General features: G+C 39.5%; 2 protein-coding genes across 2 annotated transcripts; one reads left to right on the top strand and one right to left on the bottom strand.

The window, feature by feature from the left end:
- Positions 1–1,207: 1,207 nt before the first annotated feature.
- On the top strand, positions 1,208–16,456 carry pole (polymerase (DNA directed), epsilon). Its single transcript, XM_072432785.1, has 48 exons — positions 1,208–1,396; positions 1,893–2,022; positions 2,096–2,176; positions 2,251–2,295; positions 2,367–2,459; positions 2,533–2,687; positions 2,765–2,909; positions 2,994–3,074; positions 3,157–3,264; positions 3,351–3,461; positions 3,529–3,614; positions 3,701–3,820; positions 3,913–4,045; positions 4,112–4,225; positions 4,299–4,511; positions 4,596–4,703; positions 4,783–4,911; positions 4,983–5,085; positions 5,202–5,348; positions 5,429–5,574; positions 5,647–5,795; positions 5,883–5,975; positions 6,198–6,500; positions 6,588–6,783; positions 6,855–7,069; positions 7,167–7,269; positions 7,338–7,418; positions 7,520–7,642; positions 7,736–7,942; positions 9,768–9,980; positions 10,057–10,200; positions 10,271–10,411; positions 10,502–10,655; positions 10,795–10,901; positions 11,313–11,489; positions 12,470–12,693; positions 12,776–12,996; positions 13,088–13,292; positions 13,376–13,549; positions 14,314–14,439; positions 14,560–14,692; positions 14,769–14,952; positions 15,034–15,165; positions 15,246–15,439; positions 15,523–15,723; positions 15,823–15,948; positions 16,036–16,125; positions 16,195–16,456. The coding sequence occupies exons 1-48, from the start codon at positions 1,326–1,328 to the stop codon at positions 16,315–16,317; spliced, it is 6,858 nt and encodes a 2,285-aa protein (XP_072288886.1). The 5' UTR covers positions 1,208–1,325; the 3' UTR covers positions 16,318–16,456.
- Positions 16,457–17,474: 1,018 nt separating this feature from the next.
- p2rx2 (purinergic receptor P2X, ligand-gated ion channel, 2) lies at positions 17,475–20,009 on the bottom strand. The gene is made up of 12 exons (XM_072433147.1): positions 19,727–20,009; positions 19,320–19,455; positions 19,152–19,223; positions 18,962–19,037; positions 18,795–18,891; positions 18,609–18,689; positions 18,391–18,544; positions 18,165–18,295; positions 17,991–18,081; positions 17,847–17,912; positions 17,684–17,761; positions 17,475–17,609 (listed from the first exon to the last, which is right to left on the bottom strand). Exons 1-12 carry the CDS (start codon positions 19,891–19,893, stop codon positions 17,511–17,513), a joined length of 1,248 nt encoding a protein of 415 aa, XP_072289248.1. The 5' UTR covers positions 19,894–20,009; the 3' UTR covers positions 17,475–17,510.
- Positions 20,010–20,232: the final 223 nt, after the last annotated feature.

Below are 20,232 nucleotides of genomic sequence, written 5' to 3' on the forward strand. Positions count from 1 at the left end.
GAGCCTGAAGTAAACAGCCTGTCCACAACAGCTGACATGAGAGCCCCCTATGGCAGCTTCGGGTGGGGTAAAGGTCACTACTGCTGAATGGGACAAACAACAGAGCATCCAAATTATGACTTGGGTTCATTAACAAAATATACCATACAATTAATTTTGTCTCAACTAATTGTTCAATTAGGATATGTTGGGAAGTTATGCATTTATAGCAGCACAGTGTTGCTGACTAACTTTAAATACTAAAGTCAAAGGGGACAAAAATGTATGAATAAACATTGGTCCGAGATGTTTTTAGAGGTTTTGACATGTGTCATGAAAATTCTGGTGAGCATTACTGCAGCAATATTTGAACATAATTGGGTGAATGGTTGTTGTTGTTGTTGTTGTTGTTGTTGTTGTTGTTGTTGTTGTTGTTGTGTATTTTGGGCTAGGGAAAAGGCTGTCAAAAGGGTACTACTTCATAACTTTACAATAAACTCCCCCTGCATCTATGCACATGATTCGTTGTTGTTTTTCCCCTGCGCTAAAAGGCTAGTTAGCTGTAAGAAATCCCCTTGAATGTTATGATTTTACACATACTTGTTTAAACTAATGATCCGTTGCTAATTTGTTGACGTAACTTTAACAGAAATGTGTCAGTTTCTTAGCCGTTTAAAGGAAAACAGCATTTTGTAAACATGACAGGCACCTACCACCACAGTCCTAATCCCCGTCCTCCACTGCAGCAGCGCCCTCTCACAGTAAACATGTGGAGGGGCTTCCTCCCTCCTCCATCCGCGCTTCCGCCCAGCAGAGGCAGCATAGAAACAGGAGGACTCACTCATTATTTACAGGATGTTACCATGGAGCGGATTTTACCAATGCCACCTAAAGCCAATAACATCACACATATAACGCATATACCATATTGTGAAATAAATAAAATAAAAAACAAACAAACAAATAAAATCTAATCCGCACCAACTCCTTTCGTTTTTTACCTTTGAACATTTTTTTTTTTTTAACTTTTATGTTTTTGCCTGACATTGAAACGAAGAGATTTTTTCTTTTTTTTTTTTTTTTTTTTTGCTTTTTGCTTTTAACAGTTGATTATAAGCCTTTTAACGTTTGGATTTTGAGCAGAATCTTCTTTCACAACGATCTTTGTACTTCCGCCTCTGAGTCAGTCCCGCGGCAAATGCAGACCGCGCCAAAACAGGAAAGAAGAGAAGTTTCAACAGGGCTACTTTCTCTCTCCGTAACGATAAATTCCCTGTTAACCCGGTGTTTATGCAATTTTTTGTCAAGATTAAACGTGTATGACTGTTGCTGGCGAGTAGAGCAACATGGTCCTCCAAAACAGTGGACGATTTAAAAGTGACCGAGGAGGACAAAGTGGAGGAGATCAAGAAAACCAGTATGTCTATGTCCTCGTTTGCCATTTATAGTTTTTATTGAAAGATTTGTGGTGCAGCATACACAATGACAACATGCAGAGATACGGTGTTTATAGAATCGATTGAATTAATTACATTGTAATGAATGTTACAGAGTTGACCTCGATGAGCTGTTTCTTTATATAAATGCCTGAACTTTTCTCTGGGCTCATTTGCAGTGCTGTTATACTCCATTATATGCATTAAGGCGGCATGTTCAGCAATAGTGATATTACTGCAATATTTTTGATATTCATCTGACACAGTATGTGCAGTTAGTTACATTTAAGCTTAAATATAAATTACATTATCATCTAATTGTCTGTGTCAAAAACTTAACGTAGCTCAAACGAAGACCAAAACAATACTAATATTCTATTTTCACTGAGACTATTTTTTATTGTAATTATATGTACATATGCATAATTCTAAATGTTCTAATGTTTTGGACGTAATACAATTCAATGTTTTTGGCAGGGATGATGGCTCGTCAGCTCTCAAGAGACTGGAGAACAGCCAGTTTACAGATGAGATGGACTCTCGTTTTGGGTTTGACAGATTCCAAGAACCAGGAGAGAAGACTGGCTGGCTTATTAACATGCACCCAGTGAGTTTGAATGGGTTAGTCATTTCTGGTCTGTAACTAAACAAGGCAGTAAAATACATTCTGTCTTACTCAGGCTGAGATTCTGGATGAAGACAAACGGCTAGTTAGTGCTGTAGACTTTTATTTCATTCAAGAAGATGGCAGCAGGTTCAAGGTGTGCATCAGAGGCATTTGTGTTATTACAATGTTATTGTGAAACCTTTTTACTTATGGCCTCCTATATTTTAGATTCCCCTTCCTTTCAAACCATATTTTTATGTAGCAACAAAAAAGGTAAGTTCTAAATGGTCATTTACTTTCTAGACCAATAGTTTGAACTTACAAATATGTGCTTTTGAATTTAGAATTGTGAGAGGGAAGTGATATCTTACCTGTCAAAGAAGTTTCAAGGAAAAGTGTCAAAGCTTGAAATGGTCCCCAAAGAAGACCTAGAACTGGTGAGTAGACATTGTACCTTCTTATCCAAACACTTACTGGTATGTACATTTTAAGTTATGTATGTGTGTTTAGCCAAACCACTTGGTTGGGCTTAAAAGAAACTACATCAAGCTTGCCTTCAACACAATGGATGACCTTAACAAAGTAAAACGGGAGATTGCACCTGCAGTACGTAAAAACAGAGAGAAAGAGCAGTCCAATGATGAATACACCTCCATGTTATCAAGGTAGAAGCAATAAACAACAAAAATGATCAGATATTTGTATGTGCTTTTTATACATAATGCATATATTCTGTATGTAGTGCCTTATCAGGTGGCAATGTGATGTCGGTTGATGAAGAAGCAATGGCCAAAAGTATTTCAGAACAACTGGACAACATTATAGATATGCGAGAGTATGATGTGCCCTACCATGTGCGTGTGTCAATTGACTTGAAGATCCATGTGGTAAGAATATACATTTTCATTTACACTTCAATAATCATCTGACATGTTAAAGCTTCTTAGTGCGTTTATTCTTTTACTGTCAAGGCGCACTGGTACAATGTCCGATACAGAGGTAGCTCCTACCCCCCCGAGATTGTACGAAGAGATGACCTTGTTGAGCGGCCAGTACGTCCTTTTGTCATTGCATGTTTGTTATATTTACTTATGAGTATTTGGCATTTTCCATTCTAACCAAATATGTTTGCAGGACCCTGTTGTTTTAGCATTTGACATAGAGACCACCAAACTTCCGCTGAAATTTCCAGATGCAGAGACTGATCAAATCATGATGATTTCATATATGATTGATGGTCAAGTATGTCAAAATAGTTTATGCTCTACTTAATTATGGCTGTATTGATTTGTGTCGTGTTACACCTGTTTGTCTTGTTTCCACCAAAGGGATTTCTTATCACAAACCGAGAGATTGTCTCAGACAATATAGAAGACTTCGAATTCACTCCTAAACCAGAATATGAAGGTCCCTTTACTGTGTTCAATGAAGATGACGAGGTACATCGTGTTCACAGAATGTCTGCCCAGTTTGATGTCTGTTTGTAACATGTGGCATTGTTTGTAGGTTGCCCTTCTTAAACGCTGGTTTGATCACGTTCAAGAAACAAAACCAAATATTTTTGTGACCTACAATGGAGACTATTTTGATTGGTGAGATTACAAGTGTATGTAACTGTTTAGTGTAATGCCAATCAAATCATCTGGCTGGCTTCTATTGATTTTTCTTAAAATTGCAGGCCTTTTGTGGAAACACGTGCAACCATTCATGGACTGAGCATGCACAAAGAGATTGGTTTTCAGAAAGATAGCCAAGGGGAATACAGGTCCAGTCAGGCCATTCACATGGACTGCTTAAAGTATGGTTTAAAGATAAAACACCAAATAACCGTAATAGTCCATATTTTGACAAAACGTATTTCTTCCTTCTAAATATCTATGTATATAACAGATGGGTAAAAAGAGACAGTTACTTGCCAGTTGGAAGTCATAATCTGAAGGCAGCAGCCAAGGCTAAACTGAGCTATGATCCTGTCGAGTTGGATCCGGAGGAGATGTGCCGCATGGCAACTGAGGAGCCTCAGGTACCAAGCATTTAAGCATTGAATCATTACTCATTTAAATTAATGACTAATTTTGGCCTTTTTCAGACATTAGCCACTTACTCTGTCTCTGATGCAGTGGCCACTTACTACCTCTACATGAAATATGTTCACCCGTTTATCTTTGCTTTGTGCACAATCATTCCAATGGAACCAGATGAGGTTTGTCAAACTAAATATTGGTTATAGATTTATTTCAACAAAGGTTATTTAACTTTTCTTTGTGTTTACTCAGGTGCTGCGTAAGGGTTCTGGTACACTGTGTGAGGCTTTGTTGATGGTCCAAGCCTTCCATGCAAATATCATCTTCCCGAACAAACAAGAGCAAGTGTTTAACAAGCTGACTGATGCTGGCCATGTGTTGGACTCAGAGACTTATGTGGGCGGTCACGTGGAGGCGCTTGAGTCTGGAGTTTTCCGCAGTGACATTCCCTGTCGCTTTAAAATGGTACCTTTCACTCCAAAATGTCAAATTGCACTAAAGATAATCCTAACTAGATATTACATATTCATATTTGCTAACATTTCACAGAACCCATCAGCTTTTGACTTCTTGTATCAGAGGGTTGAGCGCACAATGCGTCATGCCATTGAAGAGGAAGAGAAGATTCCTTTGGACCAGGTTACAAACTTTAATGAGGTAGGTTTACCTTAGGATTTGGAACTAATGCACAACACTTTGGATATGGTACATGACTTTTAAAAACATACATCTTCAGGTGTGTGATGATATAAAAAAGAAGTTGATATCCCTTAAAGAGGTTCCTAATAGGATTGAGTGCCCTCTTATTTACCATCTGGACGTTGGTGCCATGTATCCCAATATTATTTTAACCAACCGCCTCCAGGTAACACTACGAAAACAAGTAACCTCTAGTTTGAAATGTACATTTCACATCTAAATAGTTTATTTTTACAGCCGTCTGCAATGGTTGATGAGGCGACTTGTGCTGCTTGTGACTTCAATAAACCTGGAGCCACTTGTCAAAGGAAGATGACCTGGAAATGGAGAGGGGAAATAAGTCAGTTTTACTTTGCAATCATATAAACCGTGTTAAACAAATATGAAATTGAAACATGTACTATTTAGATTTTTATTGCACGATTAATGCTCGATAATTGCAATGTCTCCTTCTAGTGCCTGCCAGCCGCAGTGAATTCCACCGTATTCAGCAGCAGCTGGAGTCTGAGAAGTTTCCTCCATTTTTTCCCAATGGCCCTCCTCGAGCATTTCACTCACTAAACCGAGAGGAACAGGCTAAACACGAGAAGAAACGACTGGCAGGTTGGTAGCCTTATGAACTGTTCAATCTAGATCTTGGATAAACATTTCATTATTTTCTTTTCACTATACTTGTGCTACAGATTATTGTAAAAAGGCCTACAAGAAGGTACATGTTACTAGACTGGAGGAGCGAGTCACCACTATCTGTCAAAGAGAGAACTCCTTCTACGTTGATACAGTGAGAGCCTTCAGAGATCGGCGATATGATTTCAAAGGACTCCACAAGGTACTGTGAGCACACTGCTAAACACGGTAGAACCGCTACTATAATGTTGTATGTCATCTTTTAAAATTAAAGGTGTGGAAGAAAAAGCTGTCAGCCGCCCAGGACAGTGGTGATGCTGCTGAGGTGAAGCGCTGTAAGAACATGGAGATTCTGTACGAGTCTCTGCAGCTGGCCCACAAGTGTATTCTCAACTCTTTCTATGGATATGTAATGAGGAAAGGGTAGGTCGTATTTCTGTCTTAGTACTGTCCTATTACTCTCTTTCATAGATATGACAAGGTTTTTGTTTATATGTCTACTTTCTTTAGGGCACGCTGGTACTCCATGGAGATGGCTGGCATTGTGTGTCATACTGGAGCCAACATCATCACACGGGCCAGAGAGCTCATCGAACAAATAGGGTGATTCTTATCATTTGATGACTTTAAATGATTACTTCAGCCTGTCATTGTCATCTTAATACTCAGCCAACATGGCTGTGCTGATGTCTTGCGCTGCTATCATTCCATCTTGTATATAATATATTTTATCTTTTGCTCAATCCAATGTGATTCTTTTCTAAGTATGGTCAAAATATTATATTTGCTCTGTATATATTTAACGTTGTCTTCCCGTCTTCTTAGGAGACCTCTTGAGTTGGACACGGATGGTATCTGGTGTGTCCTTCCAAACACTTTTCCAGAGAACTTTGTAGTGAGGACAAGCAATGAGAAAAAGTCCAAGGTGACGATCTCCTATCCTGGCGCCATGCTGAATATCTTGGTAAAGGAAGGTTTCACTAATGACCAGTACCATGAACTGGTTGACCCAGTGTCTCTCACATACAACATTAAAGCAGAGAATAGTATCTTCTTTGAAGTGGATGGACCATATCTGGCCATGATTTTGCCTGCCTCTAAAGAAGAAGGCAAAAAGCTGAAGAAAAGGTACATGCTGTTTGTAGACTCTGAGCTTGGAGTTTATATTATAGAATTTTTTTTATTTAAACAAGTGTTTTTTAATGCTGTTCAAAGGTACGCTGTGTTTAATGAAGATGGCTCTTTGGCTGAGCTCAAAGGTTTTGAAGTGAAAAGAAGAGGAGAATTACAGCTCATTAAGATCTTTCAGTCATCCGTTTTTGAGGCTTTCCTCAAAGGGACAACTCTGGATGAGGTTTATGCCTCTGTGGCTAAAGTGGCAGATTACTGGCTGGATGTACTCTACAGCAAGGTGAAACAGTTTGTTTTTTTCCAGGTGATTTCTAAAGCATATTGTTATTTTAACATGCTATTCTTGGACAGGCTGCTAATATGCCAGACGCAGAGCTGTTTGAACTGATTTCTGAGAATCGATCCATGTCCAAAAAGCTGGAGGACTACGGAGGACAGAAGTCAACTTCTATTAGCACTGCAAAAAGACTGGCTGAGTTTCTTGGAGATCAAATGGTGAAAGATGCTGGCTTGAGCTGCAGATTTGTTATTTCTCGAAAGCCTGAAGGATCACCTGTTACAGAGAGGTTTTGTCTAATATCTTTTAGCGTCTTCTCTCTTTTCTTCAGTCGTCACGTTACTACTGAGCATCATGAGGTTTGACCTTGTACTTTTTTCCGTTAGAGCGATTCCTTTAGCCATCTTCCAAGCGGAATCCAGTGTGAGGAAACATTTTCTTAAAAAATGGTTAAAAATGCCAAGCCTACATGACCTTGACATTCGCTCGGTTAGTACAAAAATATAATCATAAATCACTAACAATGGATAACATACCACTAAATCTATTTGTTACAGATTGTTGACTGGAGTTACTACATAGAAAGGTTGGGTAGTGCTATTCAGAAAATCATCACAATCCCTGCAGCTCTTCAACAGGTGCGTTAAAAGACACTTTTGGTGTTTGACTAGTTCTAGTTTTTGTGATTTTTTTTTTTTAATGTCATTAATACTATTGTTAATGTTAAATTAATCATAAGGTGAAGAATCCTGTACCGAGAGTCAGGCATCCTGACTGGCTTCATAAGAAGCTTCTGGAAAAAAATGACATCTACAAGCAAAAGAAAATTAGTGAGCTATTTACAAGCGAGGGCAAGAGACAGGTATGTGTCTTTGATACGTAATATTATGTGTTTATGTTGCTCATTAAAATGCTGTTTATAATTCTACTGTTACTGTTTGGCATGTTTTCTCAGGTGGCTCATCAGGTTCCCATCAAAGGACAGACTAGTGACATTGAGGATTTTGGGATGCCAAAACCCCTGCAGCCAGCCATTCTCATCAGCACAAAGAGGAAGCGGGCTTCGCAGGGAGAGGACAGCCAGGGGGGGTCTCAGGACCTGGTGCTCACACAGTCCTGGAGAGAGATACTGGGTCCTCCTCCACCCATGGGATCCTCAAAGGTAAACATGGACAAAAACATAGATAATTAATATGTTTCTATTTCAGGTGTTAAATGCAGGGGATTCGGGATCAGAGAGAATTTATTATATCATTATTCATGTGTGTGTGTGCGCGCGCACACGCGTGTGTGCGCGCGCGTGTGTGCGCGCGCGTGTGTGCGCGCGCGCGTGTGCGCGCGCGCGTGTGTACACACGTATGTGTGTGTGTACACGTATGTGTGTGTGTGTGTGTGTGTGTGTGTGTACACACGTGTGTGTGTGTGTACACGTGTGTACACGTGTGTGTGTGTGTGTGTGTGTGTGTGTGTACACGTGTGTGTGTGTACACGTGTGTGTGTACACGTGTGTGTGTGTGTACACGTGTGTGTGTGTGTGTGTACACGTGTGTGTGTACACGTGTGTGTATGTACACGTGTGTGTGTGTGTGTGTGTGTGTACACGTGTGTGTGTGTGTGTACACGTGTGTGTGTACACGTGTGTGTGTACACGTGTGTGTGTACACGTGTGTGTATGTACACGTGTGTGTGTGTACACGTGTGTGTGTGTGTGTGTGTGTGTGTGTGTGTGTGTGTATGTACACGTGTGTGTGTGTGTGTGTGTGTGTAAACGTGTGTGTGTGTGTGTGTGTGTACACGTGTGTGTGTGTACACGTGTGTGTGTGTGTGTGTGTGTGTGTGTGTGTACACGTGTGTGTGTGTGTGTGTGTGTGTGTGTGTACACGTGTGTGTGTGTGTACACGTGTGTGTGTGTGTGTGTACACGTGTGTGTGTGTGTGTACACGTGTGTGTGTGTGTGTGTGTGTACACGTGTGTGTGTGTGTGTGTGTGTGTACACGTGTGTGTGTGTGTGTGTGTGTACACGTGTGTGTGTGTGTGTGTGTGTACACGTGTGTGTGTGTGTGTACACGTGTGTGTGTGTGTGTGTGTGTGTGTGTACACGTGTGTGTGTGTGTGTGTGTACACGTGTGTGTGTGTGTGTGTGTATGTACACGTGTGTGTGTGTGTGTGTGTATGTACACGTGTGTGTGTGTGTATGTACACGTGTGTGTGTGTGTGTGTGTGTGTGTGTGTGTGTGTGTGTGTGTGTGTACACATATGTGTGTGTGTGTGTGTGTGTGTACACATGTATGTGTGTGTGTGTACACGTGTGTGTACACGTGTGTGTGTGTGTGTGTACACGTGTGTGTGTGTGTGTGTGTACACGTGTGTGTGTGTGTGTGTGTGTGTGTGTGTGTGTACACGTGTGTGTGTACACACGTGTGTGTGTGTACACGTGTGTGTGTGTGTGTACACGTGTGTGTGTGTGTGTGTGTACACATATGTATATGTATACATATGTCTATGTATATGTATACATATGTATATGTATACATATGTATATGTGTATGTATATGTATACATATGTCTATGTATATGTATACATATGTATATGTATACATATGTATATGTGTATGTATATATATACATATGTATGTGTGTGTGTATATGTATATGTATATATATATATGTATATGTATATATATATATATATATATATATATATATATATATATATATATATATATATATATATATATATATATATATATATATATATATATATATATATATATATATATAATCATTCATTCATTCATATTGTCATCAATGTTTCTCCATATTCAAATATTTATACATTACTTTATCCAAAGTGCCCTCCTCAAACTGCCCTGACACACAATTGTCTGACACTGTCTGATGAATCCCCTGCTAAAGCTGCAGTGAAAATGGTTCTGCAGCTGAATTTAAATTTCCTTCAGCATCAATTAAATATCTGTCTTAAATAGGAACAACATCTGGTTTGGCTGCGATACCATAAGAAAAAGTGGGAGCTGCAATTGAGACAAAGGAAGGAGAGGAAGAAGAAGAGGAGGCTGTTGGATGGAGAAGTTCAGCCGACAGGAGGAGGAGTGATCAGAGATGGACCCGCCACTGGACTGGGAAGTTTCCTCCGACGAACCGCCCGCAGCATCTTAGACATGCCCTGGCAGATTGTACAGGTAAATAATTATAGTGCAGAATAGGCTCAACATCTTCTAATGGCAAGATCGAATCCTGATTTTTCGTCACTTCCAGATTGCAGAAACCAGTCACCCTGGCCTCTATAAGCTCTGGGCGGTGATAGGGAATGACCTTCACTGCATGAAGCTTAACATCCCTCGAGTTTTTTATGTTAACCAGAAAGTTCCAAAACAGGAGGAGGGAACCACTTATAAAAAGGTGTTGTATATAGATTGCATTAAAAAAATGTGTAAATACTAATTAATAAGTTGCAATATTTCTGCAAAAGGTGAACCGCATGCTTCCACGCTCCAACCTGGTGTACTACCTTTATGAGTACACTGTGCCAGAGGATATGTACCAGGAGCACATCAATGAAATAAATGCTGACCTGTCTGCACCTGATATTGAGGGGGTCTATGAAACACAGGTATTTTAGTAGGTCCAACATATGATATTGTTGATGACAAAGCTGTCTGGTAAATTTACATGTACTATGCTTTCATTTCCTCACACTCAGGTCCCACTGTTGTTCCGGGCTTTGGTGCAGCTTGGTTGTGTTTGCATGGTTAATAAGCATATAGTGCGGGACCTGGCTGGCAGGGAGGCTGACACTTATGAACTCGAGCATCTGGAGATGAGATCTTTGGCACAGTTCAGCTACCTTGAACCAGGTATATATATTACCGACACATTACAGCTTCTGCACATCTGTTTAAGATAACAATGTGAAAAGTGCCTTCTTCATACAAAGAAAAATAAAATGTATTATTTCGAAATCCACATTGATGACAAGAATCTTTTCCCATTCAGGGAGTGTCCGTCATATGTACCTGTATCATCACAGCCAGGGCCAAAAGGCACTCTTTGGTCTCTTCATCCCATCTCAGCGCAAAGCCAGTATTTTCATCCTCGATACAGTAAGAAATCATTTCACATTACACTACATAAAGGATCACTATGTAACTTTTCTTGTGAGTTTGCCACCTAATTGTCGCTAAAGAAATTGTATTGCTTTGCCTCAAATGGTCCACAATAGGACATTAAACTTATTTATCTCCACGGAGATGAGCAGGTGGCATCACCAGAGCAAATAATGAGTCAGATATGTTGACAGGCAGCTCACTTTAAGAATGGATGTTTTAAAGGTATTTTTGAGCCCCTGTAATTGAATATATGCAAGGTAAAAAAGTTGAATACTACTTGGCGGGACATTTCAGACAACACAATATCTCCATGGAGACAAGCTTGAGAAAACATGGGGAACCTTTTTAATATCACCCTTGATTCATTCTTTAGTTATACAATTAAATACCACTTTCATTCTTTAGGTTCGAAGCAATCAGATGCCCAGCCTGAATAACTTGTACAGCACCGAGCGCACTGCACTCTTGGAGAAAACGACAGACGACCTCCTCCCTCCAGAGAAACATAACTTTGAGGTTCGAGCTGAAAGTGACATCAAGGCCATCTATCGTGCATTGCAGCGCATATTGTTAAACTACAAGGTAAACTGATATTTTTCCAAACTGAATATATGTCAAAGTTAAAATGTGTACCCTGTCAAGTATCCCTAATGGGTATTAGGATAAATAATATATGGTGGAAATGCTCTATGGCACTGCCCTTTGGGTTTTCCAATATGTTGGACTTTTTGCAGGCCTGCTTACCATAGACTCGTTCCTGTGTGAAGCACTTTGGGCATGCTGGTTGTTGTAAATGTGCTATACAAATTAATATGACCTTGACATTGCCCAAGTCACCCAGACTGTAGGTGTTTCCCAATTGCCAGGATCTGAACCTGAACCACTTCAGAGTAATCCATGTCATCAAAGCTCCACCAAGTGGTTTTCCAATTCACCCAAAGCTCTCGCGTCTTCTGTAGCTCAACTCCTCGACAGCTGCAGTGTGAAATGGGGGGGCGAGAATGTATGAACATTCAGCAAATTTAGCAACTGAACCACCGGTGAGCACATAAATACCTTTTAATGCAAGTCTCTACGCAATAACATATTTAAAATTGTTTTGCCAACAGTAACGCAGATAACTTTATAATCAGAGGAATTACACATGCAAATAAAGCATATTATTTTGAAATGGCAATCCGAATTTCTAATGATCATTAATAAGACCCCGTGTCTGAGGAGCTGACTCTGGAGGGCTGCTTCAGAGTAGCTTTTGGAGGCAGTATTCTGGGACTTGAGACACACAGTGTCTGCTGGGGGACAGAGTTCAGGTGACTTGTCTGACCAAACATGTGTTTGGAGTAATTTGTTTTGAGAATGTAGAAGGAGCCCAAGACGCCTGCATTAAAAATACATAATGCCACCTGTGAATAAATGCTGGTGAGGGTGAATGACGGGTACATTAAAACCTCTGCAATTGCTGTTACATAAATACATTGTGTGTGTACATATGTATGCATATATCTGTATATAATATATAAAAAGATAAAATGTGTTATATTGAACATAATCTATTGTCATAGGAGGAACGTCGGGGACCCACACTCATTGCAGTTCATTCAAACTGGGAGTTAAGGCGCCTGGCTGCAGGGATGTCCGTGCTGGAGGAGTTCCCAGTTGTTCCAGTCCATGTCATTGATGAGATCAACTATAATGTCCTCGACTGGCAGAGGCACGGAGCACGTCGCATGATTCGCCTCTATCTCAATCTGGACAGCTGTCTGTCACAGGCCTTTGACATGGCTAGGTATAAGCTGCAGTGTGTGAGCGTGTGTCCCTGATACATAACAATATTTACATTATCTTCAATACTTACATTATCTCACCAGATATTACCACTTGCCAGTAGGAAACCTGCCTCAGGATATCTCTATATTTGGGTCTGATTTATTCTTGGCAAGACACCTTCGAAAGCATAACCACCTGTTGTGGCTTTCACCCACCTCAAGGCCAGATCTGGGCGGTAAAGAGGCTGACGACAGCCGTCTTGTCATGGAAAATGATGAAAGGAGCTCTTTAGAAATCAATGCTCAAGGCTGCTACTCCACAGGTATGTGTATTATAGGTCAGAAAGCCATAGATTATGTTTTCAAAGTTGCTTAAAATCTGACTTTCTTTTTCCCCCCTCTATCTCTCTTCAGTTTGCGTGGAGCTTGATCTCCAAAGCTTGGCAGTTAACACAATCCTCCAGTCACAACATGTAAATGACATGGAGGGTGGGGCCAGTCTTGGTGTAAGTTTTGATGTGATCCAGCAATCATCTTTGGAAGACATGATGACTGGAAACCAGGGAACAACTGCATTGGCTAGCTATGATGAAACGGCACTTTGCTCCAACACGTTCAGGTTCACTATGTTTAAACCATATCTAAAATGTGCTTTTGTTGTATTGTGTCCATAGTAAAACATTGTATGATGTGTGTGAACAGGATATTGAAGAGCATGGTGGTAGGATGGGTCCGGGAGATTACACAGTACCAGAATGTGTATGCAGACAACCAGGTCATGCACTTCTATCGATGGCTGCGCTCCCCCAGCTCTCTGCTCTACGATCCTGCCCTGCACCGCACACTGCAGAACATGATAAAGAAGGTCTTCCTCCAGTGAGTGCTTTTATAGCTAGCAGTGCCGATGCTTGCTATTTATGTGCCCTATATTTTTTTATTAAATATTTAAATGATACAAATCATCAAAGCAATAAAATAATAATTTAAAAAAATCCAATCTAATTGCTCTATTTACTTGATTAATTGTTGCTGATCTATATGAGTCAAATTTTAATCATCCATAGTTTTTCTCCTTGAGGAACGTGAAACACATCTGCCGAGTGCTCTCAATTGTGCCTCTGATCTGTCTGCATCTGTTTGAACTGTAGCTTGTACTTTGTTACTGCCCGTGCTTATCTCCAACTTGCTATGGAGAGAGCGCAAGCACATCTGTTAGTCAAGTCCTAGAGTTAGTTTTGAAATAATAACGAATTAAAGACAAAGTAGGCCTACTAAAGGCTCCATGTTTAATTGTAATGTGCAGCTGCAATAAGCCATTGCCATCCAATCCAAACTGCCTGGTCAGGCTGGTGCCTGATTGGAACACCTGATGCAATACGCACTGCACGTTATGTGCGCAATGGAAGCAGCGGCACTTATAGATGGATGGAAATACAAAAATCTAGGGATCCTGGGACATCGTCCCTATGGACATTGTTTAATCAGTTTTTCACTGTCGCCCTCTGAGACAACCGCTGTTGTGATTTTGGACGTTACAAAAATAAATTGAATTTAATTGAATATGTGTGTATTCTGCATATATTTACTGTTTTTTATATTGTGTTGTCTATTGTATATTTTTTTATTTCCCCTGTTTACAGGTTGATTGCTGAGTTCAAACGCCTTGGTTCCACTGTGGTCTATGGAAATTTCAACCGAATTATCTTATGCACAAAAAAGCGAAGGATAGACGATGCCATTGGTTACATTGACTACATAACGAACAGGTAAATCTAATTACGTTATCATACTGCACTATTGTTTGCATCAATTCCTACACTTGGGTTACCTTTTATTATATGATTTTAAAAAAAATCATGGTATTATCTTGTTGGTTTCACTTGCAGCATACACTCCAGAGAAATATTCCACTCATTGTCTATTTCATTTGCTCGATGTTGGGAGTTTTTGATGTGGATGGACCCAGCCAATTATGGAGGCATAAAGGGCAAGTTGCCCTCTAGTGTCTTGTACGGCGAGGTACTTGTATACCTGGCAATATTTCTTTAACTTCACAACTCATTTACCCTAGTGATAAATGTGTATCCACTTTAAGGGGGGAGCTAATCAGACCAAAGCAGAAAACCCAGGAGAAGATGACAGTGAGGAGGAGGAGGAGGCTAAGGAGGAGGATCGAGATGGAGAGGCAGATGAGGTTGAAGATCTGATTGAAAGTAACTGGAACATAATGCAGTACCTGCCTCAAACCTGTCAGAAATATTTTCTGATGATTGTCTCTGGTAAATATTCCGCTTTTCTTTTTTTTAATTAGTCGTGGGACGTCCTTAGCTTTTATGATACTCATTGATTTTCTACCCCAGCCTATATTGCAGCCGTGTATCACAGCATGAAAGAGGAGATCAGGCGTAATACTCCAGGAGCCACACCGATAAAACGGCGAGGAGGAAGTCAGGTTACACAGCAAACCATTGGGGACTTGAGTGCTCTTCCTGGTACGATTAGGTTTTTGTCAGCTTTGAAAACCATTATATCAAACTGAGATTTACTGATTTATAAATACTTTTGCGTTTAGGAATCATTTCTTTCTCTCAAGAATATGTGTCTGGTGAGCTGACTCAGAACATTTTTACCATCACTCAAAAAATCCAGAAGAAGGTGACTGGAACCAGAAGTGTGTCCCAGCCGTCAGAGATGTTCCCAGTCCTACCTGGTTCTTACCTCCCACTGAATAACCCAGCTCTGGAGTTTATTAAATACGTCTGCCAAGTATATAGCACTCACTTCTCAAATGTATGCTTGCTTTACCAGATGGCTGTTTTCAATGCAGGTTTTCCTCTGTATCTGGCCAGGTGTTGTCGTTGGATCCAAACATCTCCAACCAAATGAATAAGCTAAAAAGAGATCTACTGCGTCTTGTGGATGTGGGAGAGTTTTCTGATGACGCCCAGTTCCGGGATCCTTGTCAATCCTACATGCTACCAGAAGTAATTTGCCATCACTGCAACTTCTGTCGAGACCTTGACCTCTGCAAGGATCCTTCTATAACACAGGTAAATGTCCTCCAATTATATCTTATTATTTGTTTAGCTTTCATCTTCCTCTCTTGTATTACAAATTATCTCTCTCTCTTGTGTTACAAAACATTTCAGGATGGGTCAGTCTTGCCTCAGTGGTTTTGCTCTAACTGCCAGGCTCAGTACGAGTCTGAGGCCATTGAAATGTCCCTGGTTGAAGCTCTGCAAAAGAAACTCATGAGCTTCACACTGCAAGACCTGGTAAAGTAGTTCAGCATTGATTAGATGTGTGTGTTAAGATAAAAAATGTATTCTCTTTAAATAGTTATTCATTTTTATTTTTTTCAGGTTTGCAGTAAATGTAAAGGAGTGAAGGAAGCCAACATGCCTCTATATTGTAGCTGTGCTGGTGATTTTGAACTCACTTTCTCAACTAAGGTGTGACATTCTGCCCTTTTCAAATATGTAATATCCAATCCCTCTGTTCTAAATAATTGTTTTTTGCAGAATTTCTCAGAGCAGATAACAGTATTTCAGAATATCGCGTCCCACTACAACATGAGCTTCTTGGGAGAGACCATTGAATGGCTGCTTGCTATGAGTCCACATTTGAGTCAAAAGACTCTCTAAAGTATCATCTACAGAAGCATGATCTGAAATTCCATATACTGAAATTGTGTTCTAGTCATCTGTCTATTGATACACTGAAACATTTTGTCCAGTGATCACGCTGTAGATTTTTTAATTTTTTTTATTATGTAATATGCATATTTCTTGTACAGCAGCATACAATCATCTGAATTGTGTTTTAAACAAGACAAATTACCCAGGAGTAACAAATAAACATGCAAGATGAAAGATTATTATATTGCAATTTGTTTTGATTTTATACTTATAATCAATCACTCACATTTGCTTGATTGGCCATAAACCCAGTCTAATGGAAGTCATTCAGTCTAATCATGTTTCAGAGTAACTAAGGCACACTCATACTAAAAATATTTTTAAGCCAGTTAAATTAATTTGATGGTGAAAATAGCGCTATCATGTACAATGCTGTGCCGTTTTTAACTTGCGTTCAATATGTTTAAAGTAAATAAGCTACGATTATAAAGGTCTAACATTGGGCTGTCTGTAGTGCCCCTTTCTCCCTTTGTGGTATTGGCAACAATCCATTAGTCTTGAGTCTCATGCACCAAACACCATTGAGGCTCCTGATGTGGTCACTCATCCCTACAATCTTGTTAGAGAAACCATTTGATGGGAAATGTTGCCTTCATTGGATTACTGTCCAGTGAGTGCTCCTCGTTTCCACCAGTATATCTAAATGTGCAGAACACGGTTTGACTGATAACACAATTGTTTCTGAATTGAATTCCAATAGACTCAGAAATATGAAATGTTAACTCATTGGTGGTGAAGTGACTTAAGGCGTTGTACATATCCATGTTGGTTACATGTATTTCATTTGCTTTCCGGCCTCAAAATTTTGGGCACTTTCACTGCCCTTTTCATGATAGCTGTCCTGTCAAATAAAGCCTACGGGACCACAATTCATATTACATTTAAAAAAAAATTTTAATTATTATTTTATGCTGTGAACCATTAAAATGATAAGTGTTAAATATTTCACTGTTGTTTTACATTAATTGTTTCAAAAGGTTTGAGGGGGAAAATTAGAACTAAATTAGATCAGCAAAGTTGATTATATGTTTACTGAATGAGAGGCTGCCAGTTTCCGGTAGCTCTATTTTAATCCATACTCTTGTCAAGACCGCAGTTTAAAAAAAAAAAAAAAGACTCGGGCATGAAGTCTTCAAATGCTACAGTGGGACACCATCCGACAAGTCTGAGTGTGTAGAGCCATAATCAACAATGTATCCAAACCCTGTGGAAATATGTTGAATGGGTTCTTTGGCAATCTAAAATCAGAAACAAGATTGAATTACTGAATGAATTGTTATTTCTGTATTTAGTTTTTTGTGCTTTAACTCACTTCATCAAATTTTCTCTCACTGTAGACTTCATTTTTGTCAATAAATGTAAGCATGATCCAGTCACAGATGATTGTGCACTAAAAGAAAGGAGGGCATTTCATTGTGAAATAAACCACATCAAATTGTGAGTGAACAAGTTTAAAGAGATTGTAGTACGCTTACAATCCCAACGGACGTCATAGCTGTCACTATGCTGATGATTGTTGGAACAAGACTGAATTTCCCAGCCTTCAAGAGAAAAAATGTATAAGATGTTATGTTTAAGATGCTATATATTTAACCAGTTTAAATAATTTAAGTTCTTACATGTCCATGAACTATAACATCCAGGCGGATACCAAAAGCTTTGATAAGAGTCCTAGACTCTACTCCATCCTTGCTGTAATATTTCCCAAACCTGTAAAATATAAAGATGTATTTGTAGTTAGATATCCATAGAAATATTTGTCTAGTAAACATAGGAGAATGTACATGTTTCACCTGAAGTAATAGCCTGAATTTGGCAAATCTTTCCTCATATCAAGACGGCGAAACGAGTATGTGGGTTTACAGTTCGATGCATCCAAGTCTAAGTCACACTTCCAGTTAATGAACACCCCAATCACTCCACCCTAATCGAATATTGTAAGATTTCAGTCTACATTTATGACAATATGTTTTTGCTCATAACACTAAAGTGCCATTAGACGCTGTTAATTGTACTTACTGTCCGACAAAGCTCATTAAAATCTTCCCTTGCTTTATTAGCGATGTATCCCAGTCTGAAGTTTGGGCAATAGGGTTCTTTCTCTTCATCATAGTGGCACTTGTTCAGGTATCTGCGCAGTGTGCGCTTGTTTGCCGCATCTTTGATATTCCCCCTTGCAAATATTCAACATAATTAACAGAGGATCAATTATACTGCCTTACTTAAAGTGTGCATACCTCAGTACTTTAAAATTGGGGAAGTGGATGGAGTTCCTGATAAAAACTGTAAAATCGATTGCCTCCACTAATGCTTGCTCTCTGTGAAGGACAACAAAGAATATCTTGTTACAGGGCAAAACCGTATCTACATCAGTCTCGTATTAAGCATTTTAGGTCTGTAATCAGTCCATCAAACTGACTCACCGCACTGCAGCATACTCTTCAACTGGGCACCAGCTCTGGATTTCACAGGTTTTAAATGTGTAGTTATAGTACCACACACATCTCCCTGTCCTTCTTCCTACCAGAAAAAGAGAGAGTATATTTTAATTACCAAACAAACAATAGCATCAGTGTCATTAAAGCTGTACCATGGCCATTAAAGTTGACCTCTCCCTCCACACAGTCTGAATCTGATGTGCAGTTGGCATTCTCAACTTGGTAATACTAAAAGGAAGAAACACTTTAGTGTCTATGTAACTGATATTCTTTATTCAATTACACATGGTCTCAGCATACAACCAGTGGTCAATTTAAAGAGACTATTTGTGAGACTTTCACCTCTGCACAGGTTCCTTGCTGTTGATCGTATGTGACTTCTCTTCTCAGTATTGTGCTGATCACATCCCCACCCTAAATCAAACAAATACACATATGCGGTGATGCAGTTACATCATTGTGACATATCAATTATGCTAATGATAAGTTATAGCAGATAAATAAACTGACTTCTGATGGCCGGGCATACTCTGCAGTGTCCAGAATGTCGTCACCATGAATGGCAATGCCCTTCATCGTTGTGTAAACAGAGCTCTCTGGGTGAGTTTCACTCTCTTGATAGGCTTTCTGGCTTATAAAAACATACCTATGACATAAAACAGCAAACTTTCACGACTTTCTTTTCGTACAAAAAAAATCTATATGAGATTACTCAGCAGTTATTTATTCTATTTTGTTGAATCCTGAAATTAAAAATTACATAATCACAAAATTACCAAGTTCACCAAATGGTCAATGATGGCATGATTCTCTTCTTGCCACTTCCTTTTCTAACGCTCCATAACCCTAGTTTTAGGCTACATTTTCACACAATTTCAGTTATAGCAGAGTTATAGCAGATAAAACTTTTCACTTACCAGATAAAATATGTGATGACAAGAAACTGAACTCCTCTGTAGATAACGCCAAGAGTTCTGTTTTTAACCACCATAACCTTTGGGGTCTCATAGTCCCAGAAACCTAAAACATACTCCTTAATAAGTCCCCGGAGCCCCATTATAAAATTGTGAATAAATTCACACATGTTGAGCAACGAGCCTTCTTCACTTTGTGTCCAGTTTTTTCATTCTTCCTCTCTCTTCCTCACGTACACCAGCAGCTCAGATTTACTGCAAGCACATCTCTCCCCAGCATCACTAGCCCACAGACTGAGAAGGGGGGTGGCGGATTCACAGTTTCTCCCATGGATCTATTATGGGTTTCTCCATCCTTCCCAATTTCCAGAGCAGCTATTCCATTATGGTTGCCTTGGTCATGATTTAACATGGTTAAAGTAAATCTTCTTATATCATGCATTATCAGCTATAGGCTAACTAATTCACAATAAATGCCCAAATAGTTAGTTTTTAAAAGTGGACAATAT

The sequence above is a fragment of the Eucyclogobius newberryi genome, unplaced genomic scaffold, assembly GCF_026437365.1.
Source record: "Eucyclogobius newberryi isolate DKJ021-1_F unplaced genomic scaffold, fEucNew1.0.hap1 SCAF_6, whole genome shotgun sequence".
Classification (NCBI taxonomy): domain Eukaryota; kingdom Metazoa; phylum Chordata; class Actinopteri; order Gobiiformes; family Gobiidae; genus Eucyclogobius; species Eucyclogobius newberryi.

Excerpts from the sequence above, each read along its gene's own strand:
- pole (XM_072432785.1), top strand. The coding sequence starts at position 1,326 with ATGGTCCTCCAAAACAGTGGACGATTTAAAAGTGACCGAGGAGGACAA. Across the intron at positions 4,512-4,595 it reads TTCCCTGTCGCTTTAAAATG|AACCCATCAGCTTTTGACTT; the intron begins GTACCTTTCACT and ends AACATTTCACAG. Across the intron at positions 15,724-15,822 it reads AGGATCCTTCTATAACACAG|GATGGGTCAGTCTTGCCTCA; the intron begins GTAAATGTCCTC and ends AAAACATTTCAG.
- p2rx2 (XM_072433147.1), bottom strand. The coding sequence starts at position 19,893 with ATGTGTGAATTTATTCACAATTTTATAATGGGGCTCCGGGGACTTATT. Across the intron at positions 18,296-18,390 it reads TTAATGAGCTTTGTCGGACA|GGTGGAGTGATTGGGGTGTT; the intron begins GTAAGTACAATT and ends ATATTCGATTAG. Across the intron at positions 17,610-17,683 it reads GTGAGAGAAAATTTGATGAA|ATTGCCAAAGAACCCATTCA; the intron begins GTGAGTTAAAGC and ends TTCTGATTTTAG.